The 23,703-nt window shown below is 37.6% G+C and overlaps 1 protein-coding gene across 1 annotated transcript in view; it reads left to right on the top strand.

The window, feature by feature from the left end:
- Positions 1 to 5,062: 5,062 nt before the first annotated feature.
- Positions 5,063 to 23,703, top strand: part of LOC117786620 (phosphatidylinositol 3-kinase 2-like) — a gene marked incomplete at both ends in the record, with an annotated part of 52,471 nt that continues 33,830 nt past the window's right edge. The window contains 2 exons of the mRNA XM_034624961.1: positions 5,063 to 5,112; positions 13,903 to 13,987. Coding sequence (XP_034480852.1) covers positions 5,063 to 5,112; positions 13,903 to 13,987 — 135 coding nt within the window. The remainder of the gene's footprint in view (positions 5,113 to 13,902; positions 13,988 to 23,703) is intronic.

The raw sequence follows: 23,703 nt of genomic DNA, 5'->3' as shown, positions 1-23,703 counted from the left end.
GTTAATTTCAGCAGTTAATTTCAGCAGTTAATTTTACTTAAAGTATAATCCGGAGCATAGACCATCAGAACTACGAATAAATGATAGGAATAGGGAAGCAGGCAAGTTTCATATGAATAGAATGAATAAAGGAATAGAAATACGCATAGTTACAGTTAAATTAACAATAACTGCTCGGAACAGGGCCAAATATAAAATGCAAGGCAATGTTCGTTGGCGCGTTCAACCCTAACCTCAGACAATATAAAACTATGCAACAACACACACGCACACACACACACACACACACACACACAGTGCAACATGAACATCATCTCGCACCCCAAAACTGCCTTCAGTTGCAACTCGGCTGCTCGATGAAAACGCGCGCAAAAAACTAAATCGTTAAAAATGACAACAACAACAACAACAACAACGGGGAGGAACAGAGAGAGAGAGAGAGAGCGAGAGAGAGAGGGAGAGAGAGAGCGGGAAATGCCCTGTTGCGGCATTACGTCACGGCCCAACCAATGTGATAAGGACAAGCGCAAGAGGAAGAGAGCAATAACGAAGGACTGACGAAGGCAGCAAGAGAGGGAGAGAGGGAGAGAGGGTGAGAGAGGGAGGGAGAGAGGAAGAGTGGCAGTGACAGCGAGGGCAACGACCAGCACACATTTGGCGCCCAACAAGCGACAAACAGTTGTGGGCCAAGTTGGTTGCCTGTTTTGGACACCCTAGTCTCCCATTCCATCCCCATCCGCACCCCCTCTACCCACACTCCCCGCACTCCCCTCCAACACATCAGGCTGCTAAGCGCTCGTTGTTCCCGGCAACGGCATACATTGAGCTGCTTCCATTTTGAGTTGAACAACCTTTGGCGACCCTGAGAAGAGGTCAGCAACCCCTACAACAACTCACAACAGTCGCGCGCTCTCGCTCTCTCTCTCGCTCTCGCTCTCTTGCTCCCTCTCTCACGCACAGTCTCTTCTCATGCTCTGTCAATGTGTGTGTGGTGCGGTAGGACCTAAAGAGGGGCACACACACACACGCACACACACACACACGCACACACACACACACACACACACACACACACACAGCAGCGCGTAAGGGAGCGATTGAGAGAGAGCACTCGCTCGCTCTTCGCTCACTGCGCTCTCTTTGGATGACGAAGAGCCCCCTGAGTGGAGGGGACAAGCGAGGGGTGGAGACGTGGGGAAGAGTGGCAAGTGGAAAGAAACTTGGACGCGAACGTTTTGCGTCTGTTTTTTTTGCCGGTCGTTGCCCGTGTGGCAACTTTGGGGTCGTTCCTGGTCGTTATCCTATATACCGAGAAAAATCTATTTTTATTTTGCATGTATTCTGCTGCTGCCGCTGTCGCTGCCTCTGCCGCTGCCTGTCTCCACTCCTGTTGTTGTTGTTGCTGTTGTTGTTGTTGTCGGCTCCATTGGGCTTGGGCTGCAGTGTGGCAGAGTGACAGAGGACGGTTGTAGGACTGCCGGAACACCGGGGCTACCTTTGTTTGTATTGTGCTCTGCTATGCACACAATGCAAAACAACAACAACAGCAACATGGCAACAACAACAACAATAAGGCCAAATGTAAACGACTCAGTGTCGCTGTGCTGCCAACTGTTGACAAACAAAACGATGCCAAAAGCCGAGAAAAAAGAAGAAGAACAAGTCCATTCACACATTCATACATTTGTTGCATTTAATATTACAGAGAGGCAGTCGCAACTTTAACAATCCCATTTTGGAAGCACAACTCTTAACCCTTCACATGTCCATGATTCATACCAATTATACTCAGATATCTCGGATGAATAATTAAAATAAATATGAGCAATTTCTTTATTTCATGTGTATTCGTAACATACTTTTTTTTTTTACTCTTTGCGGCTTGACCTCATCCTATATTCATATGTTTCACAAATTCAAGGCTGCAAACCGGTTCTGAACCGAACCCCGTAGAACCGGTTCGGAGCGGGATTTTAAGCAGCCTGAACCGGACCATGAACCGAACCCTTGAAGTTATTTACTTTGCGAACCCGAACCTAAACCGAACCGCTTTCTAAAATTAAAGGTTCGGTTCGAAAAAAAAAAATTATTACATAAATTTTATGGTTTTCTAATATTACTTCGGATTAAAATAAATCATGTTGAAATCTTCAAAAAAAATTTAAATTATAATAAAAATTTTATTTCTTAAAAAAAAAAATTTAATTAGTTCAAAATGTAGAGAAAAAAGTATAACAATTAAAATATTGTTTTGTATAAAATTGAACAAAGTTCGAGCCCAAACCTTGGGTTCAGGGGGAATATAAAGCAATTCGGGAACCGAACCGATGTCTTGCTCTATGGCTCGAACCGCCGAGCAGCCTTGCTCAAATTATTTAATCGCTTCCGACAAATCCGACAACTGGTTCAAAAGATTGTTATATTTTTAAAATTTTAAGGAGCCTTCCAAAAATGAAATGAAAAGGCAGTTTGTTTGTTTCTATCAAAGCTTCTACAAACGATATTTTATTAAATATATATATTATTCTTACAAAGAAAGGTTTATCACTGGGTATCCTACTGTCGAGTGCGCTCGACTGTTCTCTTTGTTTGGTTAGCAGTCGTTATCTTGATTAATTTTATCGAGCATAAATAGTAAATAGTAATGGAAATTTTATAATACAGTATTATATTGTACTTATTAACATTGCTGTGATAATACGATTAGGAAATTCTCAGTTTAATAGGCGACTCTGTGTACCTATGATAGACAGTGGAAGCCAAAGAGAAAGAGAGACAACAAAAAAGACGGTGGGCAGTATCATTGACTTTTTATACCCTGTAAACAATACTGCGCAAATGTATTTACCGGAGAGAAAAAAAAATCACAAAGTTTATATTTAACAACTCACTCACTTTATTAACTTTAGACCAGTGTTGCAGTGCTGCCATATAATCCTTTTTCCGGAAAGATTTGTCCCTTTTTAAAATAAATTTGCTTGAATTTTTCTGAAACATCCTCTATCCGGAAGTCTGTCCTTTTTTAGTTTCTGTTATATTTTTAAATACTTGTTTAAAATATTTATTTAATATTAAAATTAAAAATATTCTTTAGCCTACTTAGCGCCAAATTAAGAAATAGCACAAGAACTTTAACATATTGTGCTCATAAATTAACGGAATTCTCTTAAATTATTTGAAATTTATGGCAACGCCTTTTTTTTTGCCGTTTTCTTAAAAACTGTCCATATTACCATATCTATTAAAAAGGAAACAAACGTTTTCATACACTTAAGAAAGCTCGCTTTAAATACACGGAGTTATTTTGCATGAACTTTCCCGCTCCTTTTTGCCTTTAAGCCTAATTAGATTTAAGCGGGAAATCCGCTGTTTTGTCAGCACTCTCAGTAAGTCTGTTCTATTTTGATGTTGTTATTATTATTGTTGTTGTTGTTGCTGTTGCCGGCGTACTATCAACTGCTGTCATTTTGTTGCATTCTTTTATTTGTTTTTGTTTTTGTTGTATTTGTTTTATTGCGAATATTCTTGCGCATTTATGTTGAAGGGTCACGGGGTGCAGCAGGTGCTATTCTATGGTGGGAGGGGTCGGTGTGTGTGTGTGTGTTGGGGGGAGGGGTGGGGTTAGTATTAGTGACATTTTAGAGTTCAAGTTGCGAAAGGAGACACACAAGTGCATCCACAGACAATACATATGTATATATGTACGTTTATGCTAGTGTTGTGGAACGTACTTTGTTGACCTTTCTCGCTGTCGCTGTTTGCCACTGCCGCAGCTGGCGTCGATGTCGACGTTGACGTCGAGTTCGCCGGGTTAATGAAACCGATTGACACACAAACACAACAACAACAACAACAACGTAAACAGTTTCAAAACAGACAAATCAAATCAAGAGACAACTCAATTCTCACAACATGCCAGCAAAGAGCGAACGCTTTAAGAGAGAGGCTTCAGCCAGTAAACAACACAACAGTAAAGAGAGCGCACGCGTTGTCAGTGAGTAAACGCACAAGTAAGAAGGAAATGGCAAGCGCACAACTGAAAGAGAAAAAATATATTGGCAACGGTGTTGCCAACTTAGCCTTTTTTCGGATAAATCTTAACATTACCAAACAACTTTTGCCAGCAACAATGTAAAACATCTTTAATATTTGTTTACATTCTGAAGTTGATCAAATCCGTGCACAGTTAGTCACAAAAAATGATGCTAACACTGACAAACGAATAATAATATATATAATACCAATTTATAAATCAAAAATTTTAAGAAAAATTATTTGTCCTATGTATTATTTTCTTATTTGTTGCTCGCATCACTAAAAGGTGGTGCCATAATTTTGAAACCTGTAGTAACATGGGTTTCGCAAAAAAGCTTAAATTTAGAAAAGTACTCCTTTCTTTTCGTTATTCTCTCTAAATTTTTAGATGTGTAGGTATTTGCAATTTTGTTAAATTTTTTAATTAGAATTTATCTATGCACCCAGCATTCACTAATCTCCTTTATTTTTATATAGTTTTGAAATATTATTGCTTAAATAATTATTATTTTATACATTGTAACATAAAACTAAATGTTCATTTTAAATTGCGCGCCTATTTGCAAGTAGAAACATTTCTATTGCTGGCACTACGCTTGTGGTTTGTGTCTCAGCTAAGTGACAGCGAATTACTTACATTATCGATAATTGTCCACACCTAAAGCTTTTTGCTGTCTGTAAGCTCTGTGGTGGCGCCATCTATTGGATAAGCACTAACATTGCGTGTTATTTGTGACGCAGTCTATGTTATAGCCAGGCAGCTGTGTGATTGGTGAAAGTATACGCTAAACTTAGCGAAGACACAAGCCCAGCAGTAAAGTTAACGGTTTTTCATAAATTTAAAATATCAATTTTATATGTTTTTCTTTCTTTTCTCTATTGTTGCAGCACCCGTCTTGCCCGCGTCCACAGAGTCAATGTGAATATTGGCAGCTATATTAATCGCACGGATCTACCAAAAATCACAAGCATAACAACAACAACAAAAACACATATTTTACGAACTAGAGACAGATTCAGATTCAAAAGCAGCACCAAATACAGCACTCAACAGAGTTTAGGCACCAGAGACGACGGGTAAGTGTAGTTGCAATAATAATTGCGATTTTAATGGTAAACATATTAAAGAACGGGTCATTTATATAACTATATATTTATATAGAAACAAATACAATATGTAGTAAAAAAATCGTAAAAACAACTAAAAATTCATAATTTTCTTTATTCAAAAATTCATGGCACTAAAACTACAGCTTGAAGCTAAAAATCTGTATGTTAATGAATTACAGATTTGTTTATTAGCTTTCAGAAAATGTAAAGCTCTTTAAAATCGGTTGCAGCATTCTTTACAAATGTTGAAAAATTTAAGCTTACTTCTGAAAATCGCTAAAAAAAAAAGTAGGTTTTTTTAAAATTAAAAATAATGAAACTCTACCATAGAAAACAACATTTTTTTTGTTATCTATCAAAAAAAGATTGGTTGAAATCAAATTTTCCCCGTTTTAATCGAACATTATCGAATTATTCGATATCCTTAAATTGAAAGCAGTTATTTCCGTTGCCCCCAAAAAAAAAAAAAAAAAAAATAGTCCGTATTTGCCAAGGTTGTTGTTTCTTTGCTAGAATTTCGCTTGGTTGGCGGCTGAAGGATTCGTGCGAATCCTTCGGAAGGTACAATGGACTCTGGCTCATGACAAGCTGAAATCTGTGCCAACAACCTTCGCAGCCATGCAAAATAAACATATATATACATATACATATACATATGTACGTGTGCTCATAAATATGCAGTTGCTTTGCCTGGGCTGAATATGTGTTTAGATGGTTAGATGGTTAGGTAGTTAGGTGGTTAGGTGGTTGGATGTTTAGATGGTTGGGTATTCGGGTGGTTGCGAGGTTGCGAGGTTGGTTGCACCATGTCTGGTGCTGACTGCCTGGTAGGTTGCTTGCTTGCTTGCTTGGTTGCCGTGTCGCCGCCTTTTCGAGCACACTCCAAAGTACGTGACTTCGACTTTGCGTCGACGCCAACGTCATCGTCAAGGATTCGTATGTGTTGACTGGACCTGGCCAGCCAGTGTTGCCACAATTTCACGCTAAAAACAAGTTAGATTTAAAAAAAAATAATAAATACTATCAAAATTAGTTAAAAATAAAAGTAGAAAAAATAACAACAAATTTTTTTTTTTTTTAACTCAAAAACTAAATATACTGATAATATTTTCTGCAGTTGAAATTTAATTTTCATATTTTGCGGGCAAGTTGAGATCTTCCAATCCAAATATCCAATCTATATTTGTTTTAAAATTGGACCACAATTTGAGCTTATTTTTAAAGCCATCCCAACCTAGCTAAACAAAACTACAAATTATTAGACATTTTAAACTTGCTTAAACTTAAATTTAATATTTTTTAAATTAGTAAGCATTTGAAGCTAAAGCTTGCTAAAGGTAATCTTAAAAATGCTCAATTTATAGGCATTTAAACAAATGTTTCATATATGCGAGATCTAGCGATAAATTAGCTAAAACGACAACACTATTGCCTGGCCCAACTTGACTTGGCTTGCGCTGTCCTGGTCTGGTCTGGTCTGGTCGGGTCGGGTCGGGTTGGGTCTGATTTGGCTGTTTTATGTAAGGCCACCCCATGCTCCAGTCGTACGTGTCACCACCGCCCCTCAGGCTGTCCTTCAGTCGGCGAGTGCAACGAACGCTGCCCTTTAACCTACATACACATAGGATGCGCACATATACCCAAACCAAAAAGCTTTTCGCTGTGTTCCGTCGGGTCTATTTGGGGAGAGGGCCACTCAACAGTAGCTCTCCGCATGACAGGCCCTGCTTAACATGATATAATACATTTCGAATTTAAATCAAGTCTATTAACATATAGTACATGAACACCTAATATACCTGATATAATATACCTAATATACCTGTGTACCTAAGTAAATTAAGATCTCTCATTTTATATCTGTGCATTAAGGTTTATCGAAGAACACTTTAGTTTCATTCGAAACTCCTGTATAAGTAAAGAATGATACGATATCAGATATTATAAAATTTATCAACCTAAAAAATGCATTTTAACCTTTGCCAACAGTCGTACTTGCTTCATATATTCCAAAATAACGTTTCCTGCTCCATATTCGACGGGTTTTTTTTTTTTTTACCAATATTGTTATTCTTAAAAATTCTGTATGTCCGATGATTTTCAACCGATCTTAACTGTCGATATCATTTTGAAGCTAAAACATTTTGGGCTAAATAAGTAAAAATAATTATTTTTTAAATTATTATCTTTTTGGGTTAAATCATAATAATGTCGGATTCTCTGGTTTTTTTTTTTTACTGATTTCTCAATGTGCCACCTTAGGATGACCTCCAAAAAACTTAGGTTTTTCAGATATATTCTTTGATATCGTATAATAAAGAAGTTTCGCAAAACAAAAAATTAAAAATTTTTGCGCCACCATAATGTATCTTTTGGTTAGTTAAGCAATATCTTAACTAGATATTGAATAAAAGGGTTTTACTTATTTGTTAAAATAGGAATAATCTAACCCCAAGATTTTAACGAGGGGATGGCTTAAAGTTGTTCTTTATTATATGAACAGTTGATGCTATTTGTTCCCTTTAATGATCTCATAGTATCTAAGCCCTGACAAATTCTTGTAAGGATTTCAATATTAATTAGAGTTATTATATTTTAAAATTGTATTCCGTTGTAAAGTCAATTTTGATTGCAACAATATAAGAGCTTTAACAAATTCGATCCTAGGAACAGGCTAGTATGATGTATGATTGTTTTGACTAAAAATAAAAGAACTAGAAACTTTTCAAACTAAGAAACTCTCAATAAATAAGAAAAATTAAAAATCAATAAAATGTATTTCTTTTTTTGTGTTGCTTGATAAATATGTGAATATTTAGTTTGTCAAAACACTTACTTGACTAGCTGTGCATAATATTTGCAAGTAAACACAACACGTTAGCTTTTGAAGCGTTGAGGTTCAAGTTAAGATCGATTACACTGAATTATAAACCATCTTCATTTGCTTCTTTGAATAACCTATCGAAATGTTGGATTACCAGTTATTGGTGGGTGGTAGTGTGGGGTGGAGGGGGGGCGGTGCATGCAACATGGCACATTGCACATTGCACACGGTAAACGAGCTTCCAGCTGGCAATCAATAGCAGCCTCAGTCGCAGACGCAGATGCAGACGCTGCCGCAGCGGGAGGCGGACATGTCTATTACGCCATCGTCAAAGCAACAACAGCAACAGCAGCAACAACAACAACAACAAACTGCATCAGCGGCAACAGTGGCTGAAATATCTTCATGTTCATCGTCGCTATGCTGAAGCCACTGCAAGTAAAACATGCATGTGATTATGTCTGGGTGTGTGTGTGTGTGTGTGTTGGTCGGTCGCCTTCGCGTCGCTTCTATTTACATTTTCACGCTCATTCGCTGTCGCTGTTGGCGCCGCCGCTGGCGTTGCTTCTAGCTGCAGTTGCAGCGACGGCGACGGCGACAGCAGCAGCAACAGCGACGCATCGCAGACGTTCAGACGAAAGCGAAAGGCCATTGTCCGGAATTTTGTTGACCTACTAAGAGGCAGAATGTAAAGTACGAGGCATAGCTACACTGTCATTGCCGTTGCCGAAGTCGCTTGCCGAATGGAATCAACGAGCAGCGAAAGCTTTGGGCGCTGAAAGCTTTGCCTTGCGCCTCGGCGCTCGTTCTGCATTACGTTTGTTATATGGAAAGTTCGCCTCGCTTCTCGTTTCAATTTTAGCTATGAAACAGCAACAGTAACAACAACAACATCTAATGCCCTGCATTTTCGATATCAACGAAGTCAAAGCCGAATTGTAGCAAACGCCAAGTCTATGAGCAGAGCTGCATGTCATTCACCTCTGGGCTGCCGCTCTCTTGCTCTCTTTGCACTATTCATACAAAATATACATATACATACATACATATGTATGTTCTGCGTTGTCTGCTTTGCACACTCTCTTGCTCTCGCTCTCGCGCTCGCAGGTTAACTTCAAGCTGCGCTCTCACAGTAAGCGGGCGGGAAGGGCTTGAGTGGTTGGCGGGCCCTTGTTATGCTCATTGTTGTACTTGCGCTCTCTCGTTGGCGCTGCGCAGCTGGCTTAACGCCTACGCCGCAACGCAACGGCACAATGACAATGGGAAGTTAAGAGAGTGGGCAAGGAAGGGTCACAATAGAAAACGACAAAGCGTTGCCGTCAAATTTGATGAGCAATGAATGATGGTGTGTGCGTCAAGTTTTTTGTTTTTACTTTCTCTTGGCAAATAGAAAATAATTACAATACATATGTACATATAAAAATAAGTATGTGAACGCGAATAAATATACTTTAAATACATAATTACAATACATTCATAGGTCTCAGCAATTTATTGAGCTTTGAACATTATATTTCTGCAAGTGTTCATTGAATTGCATTAGATCGTTTCCTGCATATTCATATGTCACCTAATTCAATATTCATACGCTTTACATTGATACACACATACATATGTACGTAGCAAATGCTCATGTCTTGCTCTCTCTCTCTTGCTCTCTTCGGTTACGCTTAACTGCCCAGAAAGTTCAAATGAACAGTGCACGGCCGCTTTGAATGTACAGACGAAAAGCACAACCCCCAACCTAACTTGGGCAACTTTAGCGAGCTTTAACCTAGTTTAAGGTCATTTCCAAGTCAAAGACAATCAACAACTCACAGTCACACTTTTTTACATACACAAATACAGTTAGTCAAAAGAGTGTTTTGACAAAATAAAAATTCACATACATTTTTTTTTTTGTTTTGTTTTTAAAATAGTTAAAAATGCATTAAAAATTACTATTTATGCTTTGAACATTTTCTATGATCGTATTTAGTGATTTATTCCGATTAAAAGATATAAGCAAAAACATGCGATGACGTTACGTTACAAATATAGAAGTTGGTTTTGAGTCGGAACACTGTTTGAAATACTGTAAGCTAATTTTTTAGTAGTTAGAAAACTTTTTTATCAGATTAAAAGTGTTTTCTTGTAAATTTCCTTTTTGATGCTGGAAAAGAGATTTGGGAAGAAAATTTTTGAAAGTAAACTTTACAAGAAACGTGCAAAAATATAGAAAAAAAACTTAATTTATTCAAATTTACAGTCGTTACCGACTGGAATTCCATAAAAGTGGGTTAATTTATATGTAAATTTTGAAAATAAGTAACTTTAATTTGTTTTCGGAAGAATATTTTACAATATGTGATCTTTTGATTAGTGTTAAGTTTTTAGTCGCGGTGGACCTTTTTGTAGAAATGCACGTATTTACTATACATATGTATATTTTTTGGAAGAAAAATATTTTTTTTTACATATGTATATGTATGTAAATTTTTAATTTTGTCAAAACATTTTCATGACTAACTGTATGTGTTTGTAGTAGAAGATTATTTATGTTTTTTTTTTGCAATTGCCGCCATTTGTGACTTTCTGTTGTGACATTTGGTGTGCAGGTAAAAACGAGTGCAAAAGGGGTGAAGTGGGTGGGGTGGGGAGGGAAGGGGTAATAAGAAACAATTGCATTGCATGCTAGAAATGAGATAAGCCATCTGGCCATTTGTCAAGGACTGTGTTTATTTCTTTCTTCGGTTTTTTCCGTTTCTGTAGCTCCCGCTGCATCTTATCTAACTGTTGTTTACACACGTTTCGATGTTTAACGCAATTTTTGACAGTGTCCAAAATTAAGGTCAGAATAATCTTGACATTGCGCGAGAACAAACGACGATGATGACGATGATGATGATGACGATGACGTTTGCTGCTGCCGCCAACACTTGCACCCCTCAACACCTCACCCAACCCCACCATTGTTTTTTTTTTTTTTTTATTGCTCAGCTCATCATCCGAACCCGTCTCACTTTTGCTCTATCTCGCTCTCGCTCTCTCTCTCTATGCAGCTTATCAATCGCGTTGTGTGCGCGTCGTCAACAAAAAATTATTTTATTTTTTTTTTTCGAAGCTCTGCTCTGCTGCCGACGTCGCTGTCGACGTTGGTGATAATGAAATTGAAATTTCATTGCTAATTGCGTTTAATATTTATAATTGACCTAAATAATTTGTGATTGGCTTGCAAAAACAAAAAACTAACAAAAGCATAAAGAAAGAAGAAGAGCACAAAGAAAATAATCCCACAAAGAGAGCGACTAAATAGGGTCAGTCGATGGGAGTGGGAGAGAATTGGGAAATGGGAGAGGCGTCACTTTTTTTTGTTGTGTTCCAGTAAAGTTTGTATAACTAATAAAAAGCGATCATTGAATGTGATCAACATATTGTACATATGCAACATCATCAACAACAACAATAACAACAGCAATCACAATAACTTGCAAATCGAACAAAATAAATATGCTAAATATATGAGCACACACACACAAAAATCGCACCACACACAAGCACACACACATAGACACACACACACACACACAGACAGACATATCCAAACCCCTTTGCTCACACGTCATTCTCGACTACTGCTGCTGCATCTGTTTCTGTTTCTGTTTAGATGCTCTTCAATATGGGTATTACCAATTTTTCATGCAATATGTCACCAATCACACAGCAGTCAGTGTACAAAATAAAATGTGTCCAAAATAAAATGTGCTTACCCCTCTGAAAAACAATGAACTGAAAAAGGCCAACTTCTAAAATCAAGAACAATCATCTTAAATATTTTGTTCTTAAAATAGGAACATTAAAAGACTGAATTACTAATACTAAGAATATTAATCTTAAAAATCGCAGTTCTTAATACAAGTATAAAAAATCTTAAATTGTTAAGAAAGTATAAATATGTTAGTTAAAAGCAAGGAAACACACAGTAGCTGAATATTTATAAATTTACCAAGCCAGAAAAGATGTATGCTTATCAAAATATAACAAAAGTGCAACAAATTATAAATTTACATATCTTTCTTATTATTTTTTTTGTTTTAAGAAAATTTATTGTTATAATTAGAACTTGGACTTTTTTAAAATGTTCTCAAACGCAAGATGTGTTTTCTAACTTTAAGAATTTTATGTTCTCTTCGTAGTTTTGAGACCAAAATAAAACATTTGATATGAATATCTTATGTAATGAATATTGTGCGTCTCAAATTGGATATCAGAAATGTTGGGGCATGTAAAGACTTTTGTCACTAGACTGTTGCCTCATGTGCTGAGTCATTATCATTTGATCCTAATATGGTCTCTGAATTGCTTATTAAAAAATAAATGCTACAATCAGAAATTTAAATCTTTAAATGATAATAGTTATAATATGAATATAGCTAATTATACAATAATTATTTTGCATTTGTCAATCAAGGAAACTTGCAGTTGTCAACACGACAAGGGTATTGACTGTTCAAGAAACTTTCAATTAAATTGCCTGCGTTCAGTTATATGCAGTTGTTATTGTCATTGTCTTTGTCTTTGTCTGCGCCTCGCCTTGGCTCGGCTCGGCTCAGTTCGGCTCTCTCGCATCTCACATCTCGCCTAACGCTCTCGCTCTCGCTGTCGCTGTCACTCTCACACGAAAAGTGTTTGCTCTTCGCCCTGTTCCGACGACGAAGAGTCGCGTCGCGTCGCTTGCTCATTCGCGACAAAAGTAGGTGAAAGGTCTTCAACCTTTTTGCATGAAAACAAAATTGTGCAGTGCATGAGCAAAACGGGGAAGCGGGATGGGTGTACAAGCCTCAATGTGTGTGTGTGTGTGCTGTTCTTGCCAGCAGCTGTTGTTGTTCTTGTCGTTGTTGCTTGTAAGTAGCGAAACAAAATAAAACGAAATAAAAATGCAAGCGAAAAGGCGAACAAATGCAAAGCAAAGTGCATGGCCAGGTGGGATGTGTGTATGTGTTGGTGTGTGCGTTTCTATGCAGTGGTGGGGCGGGGGGGTAGAGAGAACTGGGCTGGGCTGGGCTGACTAACTGACTGACTGACTGACTGACTGACTGACTGACTAACCGACAGAGCGAGCAGCGACAAATGCAACTGCAATCATTTGCTATTTTTAGCACTGCAAACGCCAGCAACAATTACAACAAAGCAAAATAAACGCACACACACACAAACACACACAGAGACACACACACACACATGCGCACAGCCTGGACTTGGACCTATCCCAATAGCCCAGCGCAGGCGGCAGGTCGCGTTGGCAGCGCCGTTAACGTCGCTTCGCGTCGTTTCCTTTTCGCAATGCGCTTTGAGAGAGCGCAAGCAGAGTGCTAAAGCTTTCTGCAAAAGAGAGAGAGAGAGAGAGCGCGGTGAGAGCGTTTGCTGCCTGCCATTTAGCCAAAGCTTTTTGCGAATGCATTGCAACAACAATAATGACAGCAAGAGCAATTGCAAAAACGTCCCTCACCACGACCCTCAAAAGCTTTGTGGTACGCACAGCGACAGAGATAGAGACAGAGACACAGACACACGCACAGCGCAGACATAGACATTGATTTTCAACTATGGCGTGTCGAGGCAGAGCAGCTGCTCCTTCGGATTCCCTGGGCCTTCCCTGGCACTGGCTAAGGTCCAGCCGGTAGCCCGGTAGCCCGGGCGCCCAGCTGTGCCGTGTAGTTCCAAAAATAAACCCAGGGTCGTCACCGTGGTCATTTTACTCTCTCTCTCTCTCTCTCTCTCTCTCTCTCTCTCTGTCGGTCACTGACCACACTCCCACTTATCACCTCTCCTCCTTTACACCCTCTTTGGTCACCTGTAGCATCTTCTTTACAAAACGACTCTTTGCCCAATTGTTACTATCCCAAAATTTAGCTAATTTGCGGTATATTTTTTTTTGTTTTTTTTTCTTTTAGCCACTCCCATTTGCATCTTCGCGAAGTGGGATTCGCAGCCAAAGACGTCGCCTCAATAGCAGCTGCCTCGCTTGAAGTGAAACCGGTAAGTCTTCTGTCCCCTTCCCAATGATGACTCTACAACGCCTACACTCAAAACTGTTTAATCATCATTAAAAACGAAATACATTCTTAAATATGTATACATGTACAGATTTTGAATCGAATCCTTAAAATTATCGAGCCCGAACCGGACTCTTATCTGAAAACAAAATGTTCGGTTTAGAAAAAAAAATTTAAATACATAAATTTTATACTATTTTACTTTTTATAAGCTACAATTTTATGGATATACGTGATTTTATATGCAATTTTTAGGATCCATAAATATAGATGCTTATACAACAGACAAATAAAGAAAAAAAAAAGAACTCTATTGAATTCCTAAAGGACGTTCTTTTTTTTTTTTAAGAAATTTGATTTATTTAATGCATCTTTCTTCAGATGCATCTTAAAGTCCATGACATTCAAATGTATGAGTTCGAAAGATCTAAAGTAAACTGTTATGTATGTATGTGTTCAGGGAATTCTTTCACTTCTACTGGTATAGATAAGTTACCATACATAATACATGTTAATAGCACCAAGTGAAACGAAAACATCATATTGCCAGTTCTTTCGATGGGAAATTTAACTTATTTTCTCATTGTACGATATGTTGGTCCCGTGATTTTTTGGTTAGAGTCGCCTATATGAGACAAAAAAAACTGGGTTCGTTTCCCACAATTCCACATAAAAACATATACTTATGTTTTACTCGCTAAGAGTCAGTCATGCAATTAAATGATTGTCCCACAAGAACAGACTTTAAATCTAAATATAAACAAGTGGGAAAGGCTATAGTAGAGATCCCGACCATAGGATACCCATTACTTATTGCAATATTTATAAAAATACTTTAAAGAAATTACTTGTATTATTTTGAAAACATTATTAGCCGTTATAATGCGATTCAGTAGGATAATAGATAATACTTATAGATAACGTTAATTACCACAAAATACGTATTATCTTAAAAACTGTGGGTCTGGTGGTTTTTCGCGATTTACGGGGTCGGAGGGGAGGCTTAAATATGAAACAATCTTTGATTTGCTTGGGGTATATAGAAATCTATGTGCTAAATTTGGTTAATCTACCTCTTATAGTCTCTGAGACCCTTTTGTTCATACAGACGGACAGACAGACAGACAGACAGACAGACATACGGACAGACGGACATGGCTAAATCGACTCGTCTGTTGATACTGATCAAGAATATATGTATACTTTATAGGGTCGGAGATGCCTCCTTCTCCCTGCTACATAAATTCCAATATACCCTTTTACTTATTTTTTATTAGAAACGGGTATAAAAATAGAAACTGTAAGATATACTTTTTTGGGAAACCGATATTAAAATGAAATATTATTAAAGCATCATGTTAGCTACCATTAAAACCGGGTAATATAGTTAGGAAAAAGTTTTCAGTTTAGAGCGTTGCTTTCGGATTTTCGGCTCAACTGAAGACGATAACTTTAACAAGAAATTTATAGTCCTGTTTCAATATGCACACACACACACACACACGCACAGCACACTTACAGCTAGACATAGCCAATATAGCCAATAATAAATACCCTTTTGACAAGTTGGGCACAAGTATTACAACGACAACAACAACAAAAACAACTGTAAAATAAAGCAAGAAAATCAAAAGGCTGACATAGAAGCGCAAAAATAAAGAGAGAGAGAGTGAGAGAGAGAGAGAGAAAAACAAATACAAATACAGACACGCATACACAGACAGCTAGACAGGCGCATATATAATTATACATATGTATATGTATATAAATATATATGTGTGTGTATGTATATGTATATTTGTTATATACGTGTATATCTCAATATAGAAGAAGAGAAACTGTGCCAATGCCCTGACAACGGCACAAGGTGATGATGCAAACTGCAACACGAAGTCGGCAACGACGCCAGCAGTGACGCCAATTGCCATCATGGGTGGAGATGAATAAGGTGCGGGGCGGGCAAGAGAAAGACAGAGAGAGAGAGAGAGAGAGGGAGAGAGAGAGCTCCAGTGGGAGTGGCTGGGCGGTTAAATGATATGTGGGAAACAAAGATGAAAGAGAAAGATGATGATGATGATGATGATGATGATTATGTTGTTGTTAATGTTGTTTTCATTGTTGCGTGCATATGCAACATGACTTGCCACACACACACACACACTCATACACTTGACAAAGCTGCCCAGTCGGTGGTTAGAAGCAGACAACGCCCCCTCCTCCCGCTCCTGCTCCTCCTTCCTCGCGTTTCTCCTTTGCCTAGTTTAGCATTTAATGGAGTCAACGTTGCAAGCGTTTGTTGTGGATGTTGTGTATGTTGTGGCTGTTGTTGCACACCAGGAAGGCCGAGCCGTTGTCGAGGCCACTGGGCGTCAGTGAGGGGAATATGCGGCGGAGTTGAATGCAGCTTGAAGGGGGTTGCAAATTGTTGTTGCGATGCAAACAAGGAAGTAAATTTTCGAAATGAATGCCGTCAGAGGCCAAAGCAAAAACAAGAAAAAATATAAAATAAAGAGTGGCACAAAGCAGGCAAAAAGGAAGTGGGGATTGCAACTTGTGTGGGAGAGAGAGAGAGAGAGAGAGAGAGAGAGAGAGAGAGAGAGGACTGAAGTGTCCATTTGGCCATCTTTCAAGTGTTTGAACAGTGCACTTTGCTTCCTGCCCCTCTAAACATCTTCACCCACTTTCAGCTTCTCATCAACTTTTGCTTATGCAATGGAAAGTGGCAAAGCAAATCAAAAGCAACAGCAACAGCAACAAAATTGCATAGAAAGAAGCAACAAGACAAACAAACAAAACACAGTATACATATACACTTTACATGTGTTTGACTTGTTTCATGTTGCTAAGAAACTTTTCGGCTGAAAGAAAAGATTAACTCTACAGAAGATAGCTCAAATTATTATCAAGCTGCAAACTACCAAAATTTTGCTAAAGGTTTGTTTTGATGGTTCGAACCACAGAGCAAGACTTAGGTTCGGTTCGCAACGATGAAAACTCCAGTGAGTTGTCGATGTTTTCATGAAAATCGATAGAATTAACTCGATAGATCGTCGCTTTTGCAAAAATCGAGTTGTCGTTATTTTGATGTATTTTTACATCACTAATAAAAAGAATGCAATTATTTTTTTTTCGAGCAGAACCTTTTATTTAAGAATTGGCTTCGACTCAAGTTCGGGTTCACGGAGTTTACAACATCAAATGTTCGGTCATGATCCGGTTCGGATTGCTTAAAAACCCGAACCGAACCGGCTTGCAGCCTTGATCCAAAGATCTATATGATATTATACAATAATGATGATCTACATACATAATATGGAGTTTAACATTAAATTGTATAAATCACCAATGAAAGAATCGATTTGTCGATTGATTGGTTAATTATACCAATGCATTCCCATAAAAAATTTGATTCTTAATTCCGAAAAGAAATATGATTTACATGCGATTTTCAGGTTTGCATTCTGTTTCTTTATTCAACTGCAACATTAAGGGCCGGTTTTTCAATGTTTAGTTAAGGGGTTTAGTAACTACATTTGAGACACTTTGACGTAAAATGTATTTGTAAAAATCTCTTTGATAAAATTTAGGGAGATTTTGAAAACTAAGACTATACAAGCTAAAGTTCGCTGGTTAATATAGTACATAAGTTATGTTTTCATTAAAAAATCTTAGTAAAATTTCCGGTGCTAAAATTTTTCAAAAGTCAAATTATTAACGATAAAGAAATGTTAAAATTAAAATTGACTTTGCTTGTTGTTTACTTTATAACTGGCAGGGTATCTTGCAGTCGGGCATTATCTAATCATTGGCGTGTGTCTGTGTGTGTGTGTGTATGTGTGTGTATATATGTGCTCGATTGCATTTGATTCGCTTGGCGGCTGCCTCAAGCCGCGCCGACTGCCAACTGCCAACATTCAACTGCCGCCATTGACTCGTTGACCGAGCGACTCACTAAGCAAACTATACAGATACACACACACACACACACACACATATATATGTTTATGTATTTTTATATGTGAGTACATTTGTATGGTTTGTGTTCGCTTGCAATTGTGCGCCACCTTTGAATTGAAATTTGTAAGCGAAATCGAAAGTTCAATAAACTTTCACGTAATCGACAAATTGTGAGCGATGTTGTGGATGTTGATGAGTAGGATGCTAGCCAATGCAATTTGTTGTTGTTGCTATTGTTGTTATTGCTGCTGCTTATTTTGCTGTTGTTTGGCCGCATTCAATGTTGAATATACACAATGTGTGTGGCCAAGGGGGCGTATGCGTAATTCACACATTGCACATTACGTATACGCAGCGACGGTTGACGGTCAAGCAATAACATTTGAGCAATGTGCAGTGTGCATTAATAAATTTATATATATATATACATACACACATCAATATGTGTGCACATTAATACATGCAAACATACAAATATTGTATGAAGTGCGTATAGCATTGAGAAATGATTGCATTGCCAATTGCTTTACACTAAATCCTCTGGCTCTATCTCTGTCTCTGTTGCTCGCAGATTCGCTTGCTTATTATATGTATGTATGTAGTTACTTGTGCGCTGGCAAAGAAAGTGAACAAGTACGAAGTAACAGACAGCAAGATACACGGAAAGAGTGAAAATAAATGAAATTACATAAAAGTAACAACGAACCCACAACACACAAGCACACAAACAGCCAAAAGCAACAGAAACAATCACATGAATGCCAATCAGGCAATAAAAAAAAAACAATACAAATAAAAAATAAAAAAAATAAATAAGCAGCAATAACAAGAAAGAAAAAACTGTAACAGCAGCTTAAGCATAGAAGCAAATGCAAACAGAGAGCAATCTAAAGTGAGAGCGCGCGCCAGTTGCAGAGAGTGAGAGCGTAGCAGCGGATCAGCAGCAGCAACTTTTGATCGCCATTGTTATTGTTGTTGTTATTGCACACTGAACTTTATGCTCTCTGCATTCTTCCTGTGGCATTTTGTGTGTGTTCTGCTCTCTCCCACTTACTCTCTCTCTTTCTAGCTCCCTTTGCTGCTCTCTTGCTGTTGCCGTTGCTCTCTGTATCATTCCAATTGCTTTGGCTTTCACAACTATTCCCGTTCGCTATGCTTAACACTTTACTCAACTTCACACCACAGCACACCACACCACTTCTCTCCACTCCACACCACTCCACTTCTCTCCACTTCTCTCCACTTCACTTCACTTCACTACACTTCACTTCACTTTACTTCACTACACATCACAGTGCGTGCTTCGCTCTTGTCTGCTTCTTTCCACTCATTCGACGCTTTGCCCGAAATTGGGTCAGCCATTGAACCCGTTGCGACGACTACACCAGCGTCGGCATTGGCGTTGGCGTTGGCGTCGGCGTCGGCGTCGGCGTCGCTGCTGCTGCTGACGTTGGACGTTGCTGTTAGCGTTGACGTCAATGCTAGCGTTTTTCTTTGGCATCGCTGTGCGCAGCTGCGTCAGCGTCGGCGTCGGCGTCAACGTCGCTGCCTTATTGTCGGGTAGTCAGCACGTGTTCTTTGGCTCAGAAGATGGTAGAAACAATGTACTTATGACTGGCGTGATTAACTTACAAACGTCTGTGACGTCGACGTCAACGTCTGCGCTGACGCTGACGACGACTGCGACTGTGGCTTAAAACGGCGATCTTCATTTTTTTTTTGCTTTGGCCAATTCATGTATGAAACTTAAGGTTATGGTCACTCGCAGTGACGGATTGACCCCGCATCCCTTTGCCCCCCTCTCTTTCTACGCTTTACTCTGGCCACACTTGCCACGCCCCGCAACGCATAAAACAGCCAAGAAATACAAAAACAAAACCAAAACCAAAAAAACAACCGAAAAATATAAACGAAACATAATTTCACTTTCACATCAATTACAACGACGTTGAAGTACTGTACTTGAAAAAAGTTCAACTACACACGTTTGCATGTGTGTGTGTTTTGTATGTGAGCTGAGCTTCAAACTGCTGTCAAGCTATAACATCAAAATTGTTTGAGGCAGATCGACAACTAAACAGCTGACACCCCCAATTCTTCCCCCGATCCCGCTCTCTTTTGCCGCTTTCTTTTTCTTTTTCATTTTTTTTTTTTTTTCGTTGTTTGTCGTTGTATACACATTTGAATGATGACCATTCCCACTGACAGCTCCTTAAATATACATAATTATACACATATATATGACATTAGGGTGCAGCGAATGTTTTTTTTTTTTTTTCACAAAATATGGTAACCCAAATTCGTAATCTAGGATAAATTTTAAGATGTTTTTACCAGAAAAACATAGTTCTAAAATCCATTTCTGGTTCCCGCTTTTTGAATGGACATTTTTTTGTGTTTTTAGTGCTTTTATTAAGAAAAACATGTTTAAAGGACACTGGGTTCTTTGATTCTATGAAATTTTTAAAAGTACTGTTCCTAACAAATGTTTTGACTACAAACTTGTCGAGTTCGAACTAAAATAACTAAAGATATGATAATAATAATAGCATGCTTTAAGATTTCAACAAAAATACAACTCATAAAGTGGGAACTAGAAAAGGATTTTAGAACTATGGATTCTTGGGGAAAACTTCCTAGAATTGACTATAGATTTCGTTTCTGGGTTAAAATTTTTCAATTTCTTTTGATGCACCCTAATGTACTTACACACTTTGTATATGATTCACTCAAACGGACATTTTAATAACTGAACCCCTTCCCCCGTCCCTCCCCGCCCTTTGTCAAATGTCAATGAACGCTTAATGTTCAACTTTACGCCCTTTGTTGGATGTCAACTGGCTCGGAGACCCAAAACTGGAAGTTCAAGTGACCGAAAAGCGGCTTGAAGAGATCCACATGGTTATACCCTATACACAAGTCGCATAGAGAGTGCGAAAAAGTGAGCGAGGGAGACTGAGAGATAGAGATGGAGATGGAGAAAGAGATGGAAAAAGAGTTGGAGATAGAGAAAGAGAGAGCTTTAACGACTTTGCCGGTCGACCCTCAAGTAGAAAGTGTAAAAGGGCATTCTAAACAGCTGCAAAAGTCGCACTCTATATACCCTGCAATTATTAAAAAACAGCGAAACTACAGTTTAAACTCGATTATACATAGCTCTATTGACCAGGGTATCAAATCGAAACGAATATCGGTTTCAGTTAGGTACCTACCCGATATAAATTTGTTGTGAAAATGTGAAAAGAATTTATCCTTGGGAAAAATTAGATTTCAAAAAACATGTATTAAATTTTTAACCAAAATTTGATTGAAAAACGATGATCTGTGGGGCTAGTTTCATACCATTATTTATTGTGATTTATCCTTATAACCCGTGATTTTGTTAAACATAATAGAATTTTGAAATGATTTTTTTTTTGCTATTACATTTTTGAGGAATTTTTGATTATCCAGAATCGGGGTTGAGCTGCATTCAGAAAGTACAAATCTAAATACAAATATTCATGTTATTATCTAAAAACATTAAACGATTTAAAGTCAAGGAGTATTCTTAAATTTCTCATAAATTCGTCGAAGATATAACCAAGAATCAGAACATTTTTTATGTAGGTGCGCATGCACAAAAATATTCCCAAATTTAAGACTAAATAAATTTTGTTATTGTTAAAATTGTTATTTTACTTATTTTATTTTAGTTGCTAAAAATAAAATAAAATAAGGAAATAAATTAAAATGGATAAACATTTTTTTTATTTAATCATAAAAGTTACAAGACGAAATGCTTATCAAACATATTTAAAGTTATATTTGCAGAAAACTCTAATAAAAATTGCCAATTGATAGATAATCTAATATTTCTCGCAAAAAGCTGATAATTATTTTATTGAAACTCAATTTGTAATTATTTCAGAGGGCTAGATATTTGTTTAGTCGCCTTAACAGTTTTATATATGTTAGCTTTGTTTTTTGTTTTTTTTTTTTTTTTGTTTTTTTTTTTGGTTTTATAGTTCATGGAGGGTAGCGACCCAGCGTCGAGTTGGAGTCTAAATTGAAACCGGTTACGGTTACACACTGTTTGAAAATTGGCTTTTTTTTTGGGGGTCAACATGCACACACATGCTGACTGTGTGTGTGTGAGTGTGTGTGTGTCAGATGCAGATGCTGAGCTCTCCATCTCCCTCTCTATTCCTCACCCACTGTGGCCCTATCTCTGGGCGTAAATTAAATATGACTTGACACACCTTAAACCCGCCATCTTCCGCTGCAGTCTCCATATTTTCTCTGTTTCTTCTCCCCCCGCTTCTCACATGTCATTCTGTCGCACTTTTTTTTGGGTATCTTTCTTGTTGTTGTTGTTGTTGTTTTTTTGGTAGCTTAATTCGTGCGTGTTGTGCGTTGTTGTTGTTGTTTTTTATACACATACACATTTCTTTCTTTCATTTTGTGTTGTTTTCTTTTCCTTCAGAAAATAAACTTGAACTTGCCCGTTCACTTTTACTCCATATCTTTCCCTTTCCCCCCTTTTTGTCTCTTTCTTTGTCTCGCCCCGCGCTCTGCATTATTGTTTCTCTTTGGAGTTAAGTGTTGCCCCTTTTGGTTGTTGTTGTTTCTTCTTCTTTTTTTCCATTTTTTTTTTTTTTTTTTGGTTGTCTCAGATGCTTTTGGGGAAGATTACATGGCATCGTTGGCCGTTGATCATGAAAATTTTCAATTCAAGTTTAGTGAAATTTAACGCTCACAGCAAAATGTAAATGGAATCACCTTAGCAAAGCGAGAGAAAGAGATGAAGACAGAGAAAGAATGAGGTTTGTGAAAGAGCGAATGGGATGCAGTATGAAAAGCAAGTTCAAAGTGCGAATAAACGCAATTACAACCATGAAATACAACTCTGACATTGGAAACTGTAACCGAAACCCAAACCGATATTCGATACCGGGAAGCAAAACTAGACAGAAGAAACTCTACTCCATAACTCTATGCACATCTCATTTTTTAAAGCAACTCTGGCATCTTCTATACAGAAAAAAATCCAATGTTTCCTGCATAAAATTAATTCCAAAGGTGTCATAAGTTTGTAAATCTTGAACTTTCTTAAACCAAGTACGAATTATTTAATTGAACTGCGGTTATTCTTTTCGCTCTCAACAAATATTCGTAATTCCAACTTCAAACTGTCATAACTTGTTTAAAACTGAACCGATTTTCAAGCGGAATGTCATTTTGATCATAATTCTTAATTCAATCTTCATTTACATTTTTTTCATACAGAAAATTTGATATCTTTTCGATTCTAAGCCATCTATCATCAAATTTTCCATACCCTCTTATATTTTTTACCCTTTGAAATTTTTTAAAAAATTTTGATCTCTCATAACTTCATCAAAAATTAACCGATTTTCAATCGAAATGACATTTTGATCATGATTTGGTCTCTGAAATAACTCTGCATTTAAATTTTGATCATCTTAAAAATTCAATATTTTTTCGATACTAAGCCATCTATCATCCAATTTTCCATACATACCCCTTGGCATTTTTTCAAAAACTTTGATCTCTCATAACTTTATTAAAACTTAACCGATTTTCAAACGGAATATCATTTTGATCATGATTTCATTCTGCATTTAACATTTTATCATCTTAAAAATTAGATATTTTTTCGATACTAAGCCATCTATCATCCAATTTTCCATACATACCCCTTGACATTTTTTCAAAAACTTTGATTTCTCATAACTTTAT

The sequence above is a fragment of the Drosophila innubila genome, chromosome X, assembly GCF_004354385.1.
Source record: "Drosophila innubila isolate TH190305 chromosome X, UK_Dinn_1.0, whole genome shotgun sequence".
In the NCBI taxonomy this organism is placed as follows: Eukaryota; Metazoa; Arthropoda; class Insecta; order Diptera; family Drosophilidae; genus Drosophila; species Drosophila innubila.
This window is presented reverse-complemented; position numbering and strand designations above follow the sequence as displayed.